Source organism: Sus scrofa, chromosome 14 (genome assembly GCF_054392235.1).
Source record: "Sus scrofa isolate SSC_HxYL_T2T_F1_AM1 chromosome 14, Sscrofa_HxYL_maternal_Yorkshire_Landrace_v2.0, whole genome shotgun sequence".
NCBI lineage: Eukaryota > Metazoa > Chordata > Mammalia > Artiodactyla > Suidae > Sus > Sus scrofa.
In genome coordinates this window covers 93,316,636-93,328,982 of record NC_139396.1, presented here as the reverse complement: position 1 = coordinate 93,328,982, position 12,347 = coordinate 93,316,636, and the positions used below count along the sequence as shown (strand labels likewise).

Sequence of the window (12,347 nt, the reverse complement as noted above, 5' to 3'; positions counted from 1 at the left end):
ATCTTTTTCTTCTCATCTGAATCTTATGTTGATAAGTATGTGCTATTGATTTTTCCTTAGGGCCACCCAGTTTTATTTTATAATGGCCTCCTTTAACCTTTCTTTTTTCTCTTTGTGAATTTAGTTTGGATTTTTTTTTTAATTTGCTAAAAAGATTATCTGTAGATGACTAAACTTACCAGTATTCCCATTTGTAGAATATCCTTTTTAATTTGGAAAACAAGAGTATGAAATATTAAAATCCTCTAGTACCGATTCTCATTATTGGTTTGATCAGATAGCTGCATAAAATGTTTATGGCTAACAGAACAAATTGAATAAAATTGTAGTTCTAATTACTGGGTAAAGAGATTTCCTTTTTTCTTTACAGTTTCACTTTTTTCCTTTTGTAACAGAAAAGCATCAGAAGTGTTCAGGTGTATGTGTGTATTTATATATATATATACACACATACATTTGAAAAGAAACTGTACTTGTAATCTTTAATGATTATCACTTAATGCCCTGCTTGGGTTTTTAATTTTTTAAATAAATTTTGTTTTCAGATTCCTTGAAACCCAAGAAAAAACAGACTAGTCTCAAATAGTCTGAATTCCAGAGCTCTCATTTTTTAACATATTTTTAACAGTATTTTTAGTATCTTTAACAGATTACTCCTTTAGGGATGCATGTGGAGTGGTACGTATAAATCCTCAATAATTTGTGGATATTTCAAAAATACTTTTTTGGGAGTTCCCATAGTGGTATAGTGAATTAAGAATTAGACTGTGGCAGCTTGGATTACTGCAGAGGTGTGGGTTTCATCCCCAGCCTTTCTCAGTGGGTTTAAAAGGATCTGGCTTTTTAATTTTTTTTTAATTTTTATTTTATGGCTACACCTGCAACATGTGGAAGTTTCCAGGCCAATGCCAGATGCTTTTAACCCACTCCACCAGGGATGAAATCTGCACCAGAGAGACTACGGTTGGATTCTTTTTTTTTTTTTTTTTGCTTTTTAGGGCCAAACCCCGTGGCACATGGAAGTTCCCAGGCTAGGGGTGAAATCGGAGCTACACCTGCAGGCCTACACCACAGCCACAGCATCACAGGATCCGAGCCGCGTCTGTAACCTACACCACAGCTCACGGCAGCACTGGATCCTTAACTCACTGGGCAAGGCCAGGGATGGAACCCGCAACCTCATGGTTCCTAGTTGGATTCATTTCTGCTGAGCCACAACCAGAGCTCCTACAGTTGGATTCTTAACCCACTGTGCACAGTGGGAACTCCCCCAAAAATATTTTTGATAGCCAGTTTTTCCTTTAGGAAATGATATCTTTTCTTTGGAAATAGTCTAAGAATAACTATGGATGAGGGATTATCAACATGCCTCACAGATACACTGGATTTGTGTATGGAAAGAATAATAGACTTTTCCTTAAAAAATTGTCCTTTGAACGCTACTCACACTTTCTCAGTTTTATAGATAAGCAAAAAGTACAGCAGCACTCAGTTTTGATAACACTATGATTTGTATTTTTCCATAATAAATGATTCTTATATTTTCTGCATGTGTGTTTTTCATTTATAGGCAGGAATTCGTTGATGCTTATGTGGATTACATATTCAATAAATCAGTAGCTTCCTTATTTGATGCTTTTCATGCGGGCTTTCATAAGGTCTGTGGAGGAAAAGTACTTCAGCTCTTCCAGCCTAATGAACTACAAGCAATGGTTATTGGAAATACAAATTATGACTGGAAGGAATTGGAAAAGGTAGGCGAAGAGTAATCTGTGATATTGTTTCAACTGAAGGACAAAAGGAATGGCTTATTGATGGAAATCTTGCCCCTCTTGTTACTGTTTTCCATTTTACACTATTTATTACTATCATTTTTTATAGGAAAACACTGTACCTTTACTTCTCAGTGAAGGAATTTGAATGTGTATGAATTGGATAGCATTTTTGTATCTGTGGTATTGGTGGTATTCATATAGAAAAATGTCATCTATGACGGAGGCTGAATGGTTTTCATTCAGCCTCAATCCTAGGAAAACCATTATGAAAAGCACTCAGAATGCTTTAGATCTTTGTTTCCTTTTTTTTCTGGTTAGTCTCCGTGTTACAATTTTTAGCAGACGGAGTTCCTATTGTGGTGCTGCGGAAATGAATCTGACTAGTATCCATGAGGATGCAGGTTTGATTCCCTGGCCTTGCTCAGTGAGTCAGGGATCCAGCATGGCTGTGGCTGTGGCGTAGGCCAGCAGCTGTAGCTCCAGTTCGACGCCTAGCCTGGGAACTTCCATATTCCAAGGGCAGCAGCCCTAAATTAAAAAAAAATAATTAGCAGAGAATAAATAATAATATATCAAAAACTTTTTTCTTTTCCTTTTCTGTCAAGTTATTCTCAGTTATTTTTTCAGATAAACACTTAGTAAAACGTTCTAGGCTAGATCAGCTTTGCAAAACATGTAGGCAGAGTTGACCTGTAAATTTTTCCGTCTTTGCAATCTAGCAACCTCTGATGAAATTTTTGCATTAATAGTTCTATACTATGCCTCTTAAGTTAGCTAACATTAGAAAATACAGTATTAGGAGTTCTCATAGTGGCTCAGCAGTTAACGAACCCAACCACTATACATGAGGATACCGGTGCAATCCCTGGCCTTGCTCAGTAGGTTAAGGTTCCGGCGTTGCCGTGAGCTGTGGTGTAGCTCACAGACATGGCTCTGATCCCGCATTGCTGTGGCTGTGGTGTAGGCTGGCAGCTACAGCTCTGATTTGACACCTAGTTTGGGAACCTCCATATGCCGTGCGTATGGCCCTAAAAAGACGAAAGACAAAAAACAAACAAAAAAAACCCAGTATTAAGTCTAATAGGATACAGAGCATTGAGAACTCTCATACACTGCTGTTGAGAATACAAATGATATAGCCACTTTGGAAACAGTTTGACATTTTCTTATTAAGTTAAACATACATTTCCTGCATGATCTAGCAGTTCCAGACTTAGGTATTATGTTCACACATAAATCGGTAAACAAGAGGGGAATGAGGAGTTACTATTTAATGGGTACAGAAGTCTCAGTTTTGCACTTAATGCCACCAAACTGTACACTTAAAAAGCGTTAAGATGGTAGGCTTCATGTTAACATGTATTTTACCACAAATTATTTTGTAAGTAATGTTTTTAAAAACCTGCAAACAAGTCAAAAACTGGAAACAACCCACATGTCCTTCAGTGGGTGAATGGATAAACCAATTATGGTACATCCATTCAGTAGAATAAAACTGTGCAATAAACTGGAATGAATTATTGATATGTGCAACACTTGAGATGACTTTCAGAGTCCTTACGTTGAGTGAAAGAAGCCAGTCTCAGGATTATACACCATAGGATTCAATTTATGTGACATTCTTAAGAAACCAGAACTGTGGTTATCAGGGACCAGTGATGGGGAGGGAGTTTGTGACTGCAGAGGGGTAATACAAGAGCATTCCTTGGGGAGGTAGAACTGTTCACTGTCCTGATTATTGTAGCAGTTTCTCTATACATGTGTTTAAAACCCTCAGAACTATTAAGTCAATTTTAAGTGGAGCTCCCTGATGGCTCAGCGGGTTAATAAGGTCCAGTGTCATCACTGCTGTGGCTCAGGTCACTGCTGTGGCACTGCTTCGATCCCTGGCCCTGGAACTTCCACATGCCATAGGCGTGGCCAAAAAAGTCAGTGTTACTGTATAATAATTTAGAGAATAAAATTTTTTAACTTACAAAAAAGGACTTCTGATTAACCTTTGGAATAAACATGTTTATCTCTGCTCCCTCCCAAATCTCACTTGAATGACAATAAAGGAATAAAAGTAGGAACACACCCATCCCCCAAAAAATGCAGTGAGCAAGAGAAAAAATAGTTTTGGAAGATAGAAAAGAGGTAGATGAATTGTTGAGGGACTTAGAGAAAGGAAAATTGAATCCTTAAGCCTCTAGAAGGACAGAATTGTCAAGAGGCAACCCATTTTACACTGTAGACTCTCAGAAAGGGTCAGGAATTGGCATATTGTGTTACTATAATGACAAGGTTGCAGGGTTGGGGTAAAAGCAATAGAATTACTTCAAAGCTAATTTAAAGAATGATTAGACCTCTCACATCCCCTTTTCTACAGAGCAAAGCACAACTCTAGAGAGAGGCTTTAGAATCTGGGAAAATAGCCAGACTGAGGTAGCCAGACTTAAATCCTCCAGGGAGAAAATTGAAGGTTTCTTCGGCCGGGGCGGGGCGGGGCGGGGCGGGGGAGGGGGGGGGTAAATTGATCTGCTGAAGAGAAGAAAACTTTAAGGATACCCCAAAGGAAATGGACCCCACCTCCAGTAACTCTAAAATGAAAACAATATAATAGCTTCTTGTCATGCTTTAGGTCCTACATGATTTTTTTTTTTAATTTATTTTTTAAAATTAAAGTATGGTTTGCAGGAGTTCCCATCATGGCCCAGTGGTTAACGAATCCGACCAGGAACCTTGAAGTTGTGGGTTTGATCCCTGGCCTTGCTCAGTGGGTTAAGAATCCAGCGTTGCCGTGAGCTGTGGTGTAGGTTGCAGACACGGCTCGGATCTCACGTTGCTGTGGCTCTGGTGTAGGCCTGTGGCTACAGCTCCGATTAGACCTCTAGCCTGGGAACCTCCATATTCTGCAGAAGCAGCCCTAGAAATGGCAAAAAGACAAAAAAATAAAAATAAAGTGTGGTTTACAGTGTTGGACCAATTTTTGCTGTACAATAAAATGACTCAGTTAAATTATATATATATATACACATACTTTTTTATATTCTTTCCCATCATGGTCTGTCCCAGGAGAGTGGATATAGTTCCTTGGCTGTAACAGTAGGACCTTGTGGTTTATCCATTCTAAATGTAATAGTTTGCATCTACTAACCTCAAACTCCCATCCCACTTCCCTTCAACCTTATTGGCTTCTTTGCTAAGCCTGGAACCCTCCAGGAACACTCTAGTCTTGTGGCCTTTCTAATACCTGTTCCCTGTGCCTGGAGTTCTCTTCACCTTGGTAATTCCAGATGGTTCTTGCTCTAACTTCTTTTATGTCTTTATATCTTCTCAGAGACTTCACTGGATAACTTACTAAAAATTGCACATGTACACACACACACACACACACCCTTTGGCTTCTCTGTGTTTGGGTTTATTATTTTTTTCTTTGAATTTGACTAAATAAAACTTTTTTTCTTTCTTTTTTTCGTCTTTTTAGGGCCACACCCATGGCATATGGAAGTTCCCAGGGTAGGGGTTGAATTGGAGCTGCAGCTGCCAGCCTACGCCACAGCCACAGCAACACCAAATCCAAGCCTCATCAGTGACCTACATCACACTCATGGTAACACTGGATCCTTAACCCACTCAGCTGGGCCAGGGATCAAACCCGCATCCTCATGGATATTAGTCAGGTTCTTAACCCACTGAGCCACATGGCAGCTTCTAAATAAAACTTTATTTAGTTTTTTTATTGTCTGCTGCTCTTTACCCCCCACCACGGTGTAAACACAATAAAGGCAGGATATGTTCACTGCTGTATTCCCAGAGCCAGGAAAGGCACTCAGCAGGTACCTTGCCTGAAGATATAAATGATCAAAATACTCATTCAGTAAGACAGGACATTTTTTTTTTTTTAGTATATTTTCATGTACTCAGTATACTTTGATTTCTTGTACTGTATATCTGATTCATTATAATTTCAGTGATAATGATTTGGCTTTAAATGCTCTTCTTCATCAGCACTGTGTACACATTTCCTCAGAACCATCTAGAAATTAAAGAAACATATTTATCCATCCTTTCATTTCCCCACTAACATGCTCACAGACTTTATTTATTTATTTAGTCTTTTGTTCTTTTGGGGCCTCACCCATGGCATATGAAGGTTCCCAGGCTAGGGGTCTAATTGGAGCTGTTGCTGCTGGCCTACGCCAGAGCCACAGCAACGCCAGATCTGAGCCGCATCTGTGGCCTACACCACAGCTCACAGCAATGCTGGATCCTTAACCCACTGAGCAAGGCCAGGGACCGAACCCGCAACCTCATGGTTCCTAGTCGGATTCGCTTCTGCTGCGCCACAACAGGAACTCCCCATGCTCACAGACTTTAGACAAGTTAATACATTAACTGACTTCTAAAATTCAAACCATTTTCTCCAAACTTATTTATAAATTAATAGCAAATATATTGTGGATTTCTCAAGAGTTCAGTCATTGATCCCTTATTGGATTGACTAGTACTATGCAAGATATTAGGAAGACAGCAATAAATGAGATTGAGACATGGTCTTTTCCTTTAATGAGGAAGCTAGACATAATTTTTTTTTCTTTTTTCTTTCTTTTTTCTTTTAGGGCCACACCTGCAGCATATGGAAGTTCCCAGGCTAGGGGTCGAATCAGAGCTGCAGCTGCCAGCCATAGCCACAGCAACTCAGGGTCCGAGCAGCGTCTGCAACCTACACCATAGCTTGAGGCAACACTGGATCATCAACCCACTGAGTGAGGCCAGGGTTTGAACCCTCATCTTCATGGATACTAGTCGGGGTTCATAACCCACTGAGCCACAAGAGGAACTCCTAAGGAAGCTAGACATTAAATAACTGAACTGTGATGAATATAAAGGAAGAAAGTTTAGTGAGTGGTATATAAGGACAAACCTGACCTAGGCTACATAAACTGGGAAAGCCTCTCACTAGATGGTAATCTCTACCAGGTGAGTACGAACTTTGTTCACTGCAGTTTCCCGAGTGCTCCAGACTTTACTTATTATGTGTTTGTTGAATAAGTCAGTGAATGAATGGATGTTTAATCTGAGCCCTAAAGGATAAATTGAAATTAGTGTGATGAACAAAGAGAGGAGGAGGATGTGTCTATGTGGTCTAGGCTCAGGGAATAGTGTGTCCAAAGGCCTTGATGCTAGAAGGATGTTGCTGTTTAAGAACTAAACGTTAAGGCCAGTGTTGGTTGCATTTTAAAGAGTACAGTATAGACTTACTCCCTTTTTTCCTCCCTTTTCTCTTAGTGCTCATTTTTTTTAAGGAATTAGTTTTTATTGTTGTTGCAAATTACCCCAAAATGTAGTGGCTTAAAGATAACAGTGAACATTTGTTGTCTTATACTGTTTCTGTGGGTCAGAAATTCAGAAGTGGTTTAACTGGGTGGTTTTATCTCTCTCATGAGGTTACAGTCAAAATATTGACTGGTGCTTTTAGTTGTCTGAAGACTTGAGGATAGAATTTCCTTTCCAAAATGGCTCACTCACATAGCCTCAGAATCTCACCTTGAGGAAATGGCAAATGGCTCCCCCCAAGAGTGAGTGATGGAAAAGAGGCTAAAGCCACAGAGGGTTTTTTTTGAGGGTTTTTGTTGTTGTTGTTTGGAGTTTTGGTTTTTGTGTTGTTTGTTTTGGTTTGGTTTGGGCAGCACCCACAACATAGGGAAGTTCCCAAGCCAGGGATCAAATCTGAGCAGCAGCTGTGGCCTATGCCGGATCCTTAACTCCAGCCACAAAGGTTTTTATGATCTAGCATCAGAAGTAAGTATTCTCATGTCCACATATCCTAATGATTAGAGATCAGGCCTATTCATTGTGGGAGGGGACTAAAGGGCATGAATAGCAAGAGGCAAAGATCTTTCAGGGCCAGAGTTCCCGTCATTGTGGCGCAGTGGTTAACGAATCCGACTAGGAACCACGAGGTTGCGGGTTCGATCTCTGGCCTTGCTCAGTGGGTTAAGGATCCAGCGTTGCCGTGAGCTTGGTGTAGGTTGCAGACATGGCTTGGATCCTGTGTTGCTGTGGCTCTGGCGTAGGCTGGCAGCTATAGCTCCAATTCGACCCCTAGCCTGGGAACTTCCATATGCCGCAGGAGCGGCCCAAGGAAAGGCAAAAAAACAAAAAAAAAAGATCTTTCAGGGCCATTTGGAAACTGCCACAGAAAATTATTAGTGTTGCTCTTAGAACCATTTATTTTTTTAAGGGAATACAGAATAATACGACATAATTAAACTTAACATAGGAAAAGAAAATTTTATAATTATTTTAGATAATTGTATGTTGAACTCTATTAACATTTCAGTAATTCTGGTTTATCCTTTAGATATTTACTTTTGAAGTTGATATTATAATCCTATCATGTTTTTTGAGGTGGGGAGAAGACATTTCTGCTGATTCATAAATAGTCCCTTCCCTTTTCCCTGGAACTAATAGTTCCAAGTTGTAAAATGCCCAGGAAGTGTAATTAATTAAGTGAATCATATGAATTTCAAACTCCTGGGCAATGTTAGCTTTTTGTGCCAAGGAATCTTAGTTTGTCAGATTCAAGATAAAACTAATATTCCTTAATATTAATAAAAGATTATGTTGTTTTTAGAATACAGAATACAAAGGAGAATATTGGGCAGAACATCCTACAATAAAAATGTTTTGGGAAGTATTTCACGAATTACCATTGGAAAAGAAAAAACAATTTTTGTGTAAGTATTTCTTGGTTTTATTTTGCTTTGGCTGTGCCTGAATCATGCAGAAGTTCCTGGGTCAGGGATCAAACCCACACCACAGCAGTGACCTGAGCCGTAGCAGTGACAATGCCAGATCCTTTAACTGCTAGGCTGCCAGGAATACACTATGTAAGTATTTTTAATTAGTTCTGTTTTACGAGAATGGAATCTAATTATTAAACCTATTCTCACAGGCGATTGATTACTTTCTTGGGAAACATTTTTACCTTATTGTATTCTAAGGTCCTATTTTTAATTTTTAGCCAATGTCCTTTTTTAATTTTTGATTAAATTAATTTTTAAATCTGCATTCTTTATTCCTACGTTTTCTTATTTTGAAAGCTAAATTTATTTTGCTTCGAAAACAATTTATTCTTTCAAAAGCAAATAATAACACTGATTATAGTAACCTAGGGATGTAATTCCTTTTAGTAGTTTTTAGGGTTTTTTTTGTTTTTTGTTTTTTTTTCTTTTGAGGGCCACACCCACATCATGTGAAGTTCCCGGGCTAGGGGTTGAATCAGAGCTGCAAGCCGCTGGCCTGCGCCACTGCCACAGCAATGTCAGATCTGAGCCACGTATGCCACCTCTACCACAGCTCATAGCAACACCAGATGCTTAACCCACTGAGCAAGGCCAGGGATCAAACCCACATCCTCATGGATCCTGATTGGGATCGTTACCACTGAGCCACAGTGGGGCCTCTTTCTCCTTTTACATTAGATCTCTGCAATGTAGCTCTTTTTTTGTGTTGTTTTCATTTTATTTTTCTTGTTGCTTTTGCATGAAAACTTAGGGAATTGGTGTATAAAATAGAACTTTTCTATTGCAGGAGTACTTTTATTTATAGCTTAATCTCTTGGCCTATTTTTCATATCATAAGAATGATAAGACATTGAGTTTTGGATCAGTTATAAATAAAAATGACAGAAACAGAGGAGTTCCCATTGTGGCTCAGCAGTAATGAACCCGACCAGTATCCATGAGGTTGCAGGTTTGATCCCTGGCCGTGCTTAGTGGGTTAAGGATCCAGCATTGCCATGAGCTATGGTGTAGGTCACAAGTATGCCTCGGATCTAGCATTGCTGAGGCTGTGGCGTAAGTCGGCAGCTGAAGCTCCAGTATGACCCCTAGCCTGGGAAGTTCCATTTGCTGCAGGTACAGCCGTAAATTTAAAAATAAATAAAATTGTAAAATAAAAATGACAGAAACCAGATAGAAAGAGGAATCATAATCTATACTCTGTTTGTATTTGATTTATAAACTAGCTCTACTTTATCTTTTTTTTTTTTTTTTTTTTTTTTTTTTTAATTCCTTTTTGGCCAGGCCTATGGCACATGGAAGATCCCAGGTCAGGGATCAGAAGCAACCTGAACCACTGCAATGACAGTGCCGAATCCTTGACCAGCTGCACCATAAGGGAATTCTAAAGGGCTATTCTTTTCAAAAAGAAGGGCTCTGAAAATTTTTCTTAAAGGCAGTAGTCATTCATTTATCAGACATTTATTAAGCATCTCCTGAATGCTAATATTAAGATTATATTTACACAGCAGGTTAAGAATCCAGCATTGTTTTGTAGCTATGGTGTAGGTCACAACCATGGCTCAGATTTGATCCCTGGCCTCGGAATTTACATGGTCTAACTGGGAAAAAAATCCTTACATTTAGTTTTTTTTCTTTTTAGGGCTACACCTCTTGCACAGCATATGAAAGTTCCCAGGTAGGGGTCAAATCAGAGCTGCATCTGAAACCTGTACCACAGCTTATGGCACCGGGTCCTTAACCCACTGAGCAAGGCCAAGCATCAGACCCATGTCCTTATGGGTACTAGTTGAGCTGAGCCACAACAGGAACTCCAAAAACTCACATTTTAAAAAAATGTTTGGATGTATCTTTAAGTCATGCTTCCACAAATCCTGGAGAGAGGCTTCCACAGAAGAGCACATGTTAATGTAAAGCTTTACTCTAGTGATTGTCTAACTTGATACCTTGTATGTCATTTTGATAAAGCAGTTGGCTCAATTATTTTTTTTCTTGGCAGTATTTCTGACAGGTAGTGATCGCATTCCTATTCTTGGTATGAAGAGTCTAATACTAGTCATCCAGTCAACAGGAGGTGGTGAGGAATATCTTCCAGTTTCCCATACCTGTTTTAATCTTCTGGATCTTCCAAAATATACAGACAAAGAAACTCTCCGCTCTAAACTGATCCAAGCTATTGATCACAATGAAGGCTTCAGTTTAATATAACTTTGGAGTTATAACTAGTTTACTGCAAAAGCATTAAACTAATTGTTTGTGTTTTTTCTTGTGGTGATGAATTCAGCAAGGTGACAGAGGTACTATTACAGTTCTTACTTGCAAAATGTTTGATGCAATGAGTATTCATGAAAGCCAAAAAATATTAAAGGAAATGAACAAAAACTGTTGATAATTAAACCTACTGTACAGAACTATGGTTTTTTTTTTTTTGCCATCTTCCAATAAACATACAAGTATTGTGAATACATTGAAGTTTTACTAACATGAATTTTAAGAGTTTGCTATTTCACAAATGATTTGGTGTGTGAGTGCATGAAAATGTTGCTTAATTTTTCTTCAATCACTGGGTGAAAAACCTTTAACTTTGGCCTGCAATAGTCATTCGATTATTTTTTCATTTTGTAAATAATGTTAAGTTTTGTAATAAAATAGTTATGCTCTCATACCAGTACCAGTTTCTATGGTTGTAATTCAACTTGAGCTAAATTTTAAGGGTTAAAAATTACAATTTAACTCTTATTCTGGGAATTTATAAAAGGAAAAAATTAGTATGGTGAAGACAGTCTTTGCTTTTTGCTAGAATAAATGTCCTTATACAAATCTAAATTACAGATAGGAGTTATCTAAATAACTTGTGGTTCTTTTGTGAATTTTAAGATACTATTGATAAATTGGGAGGTTATCAGAAAGCTTATATTTAGTAATGGAAGAACTCTGTTCTGCAGTTACCTAGAATACATCCTTGGTTACTCTGAGAACCAGTCACTGGGTTATAGCTTTTTAAAACTATCAATGCTGTAAGTTGGTATTTAAACAAAATTTTCAGTGCTTTAGAACTATTTCCAGAATTCCTGTTGTGGCTCAGCAGGTTAAGAATCCAACTAGTATCCATGAGGATGTGGGTTCAGTCCCTGGCCTCACCAAGTGGGTTAAGGATCCAGTGTTGCTGTGGCTGTGGCCCGATTTGACCCCTGGCCTGGGAACTTACATATGCCATGGGTGCCCGTCCTAAAAAAAGACAAAAAAAAAACCCAAAACTATTTCCTAGAATTTTAAGAAATCTTAAGTTTTATGGTGCTGATGCTTGGTTTTCTCCTATCATTAAATTGTTAGTTGATGGAACGTATGTGACTTTCTGCTATAATGCAAATATTTATTTTTTAAATGCCATGAAAACTGTTGAAATAATAAAGATTTATGGTTTAATATTTAAATTTTCATTGGTTCTCATATAAGACAAAATTGTTCAAACATATTAATGTCTCAGGGAAGGTCTTTTAAATTTTGAATTGCTTGCTTCCATTCCATACAAATTTATCTCTTTTATATAAGTCCCCAAGTCTCTTAACTACTTCTCAAATCCAAAACAACCTGGAAGAATTGGGTACATAATTTTCCAGCAAAACCTTAACTGAATTGTTGAGGCTATCTATGATTAAGTGGGACTAAATGGAGACTATTTTGTAATTTTACTGTGGCAATGTTAATATGTTGACTTACTGTGTTTGGTCTAGGTGCCGCCTCAGACCTCTATGGGGTGCTGCATTATATGTGCTTCAAAAAA

General features: G+C 38.4%; 1 protein-coding gene across 19 annotated transcripts in view; it reads left to right on the top strand.

Moving 5' to 3' along the window:
* Positions 1–11,231, top strand: part of HERC4 (HECT and RLD domain containing E3 ubiquitin protein ligase 4) — a 143,526-nt gene extending 132,295 nt beyond the window's left edge. For 11 of the 19 annotated variants that reach the window (XR_002338528.2, XR_002338529.2, XR_014828006.1 and 8 more), the window contains 3 exons: positions 1,571–1,754; positions 8,395–8,497; positions 10,563–11,231. Coding sequence is in view for 13 of the 19 variants with exons in the window: in XM_021072873.2 (XP_020928532.1) it covers positions 1,571–1,754; positions 8,395–8,497; positions 10,563–10,771 (496 nt within the window). In the remaining 6 variants the exon portion in view is untranslated. The remainder of the gene's footprint in view (positions 1–1,570; positions 1,755–8,394; positions 8,498–10,562) is intronic. The other 8 variants (XR_014828009.1, XR_014828008.1, XM_021072875.2 and 5 more) reach the window with 1 other exon arrangement.
* The last annotated feature ends 1,116 nt before the right edge of the window (positions 11,232–12,347 follow it).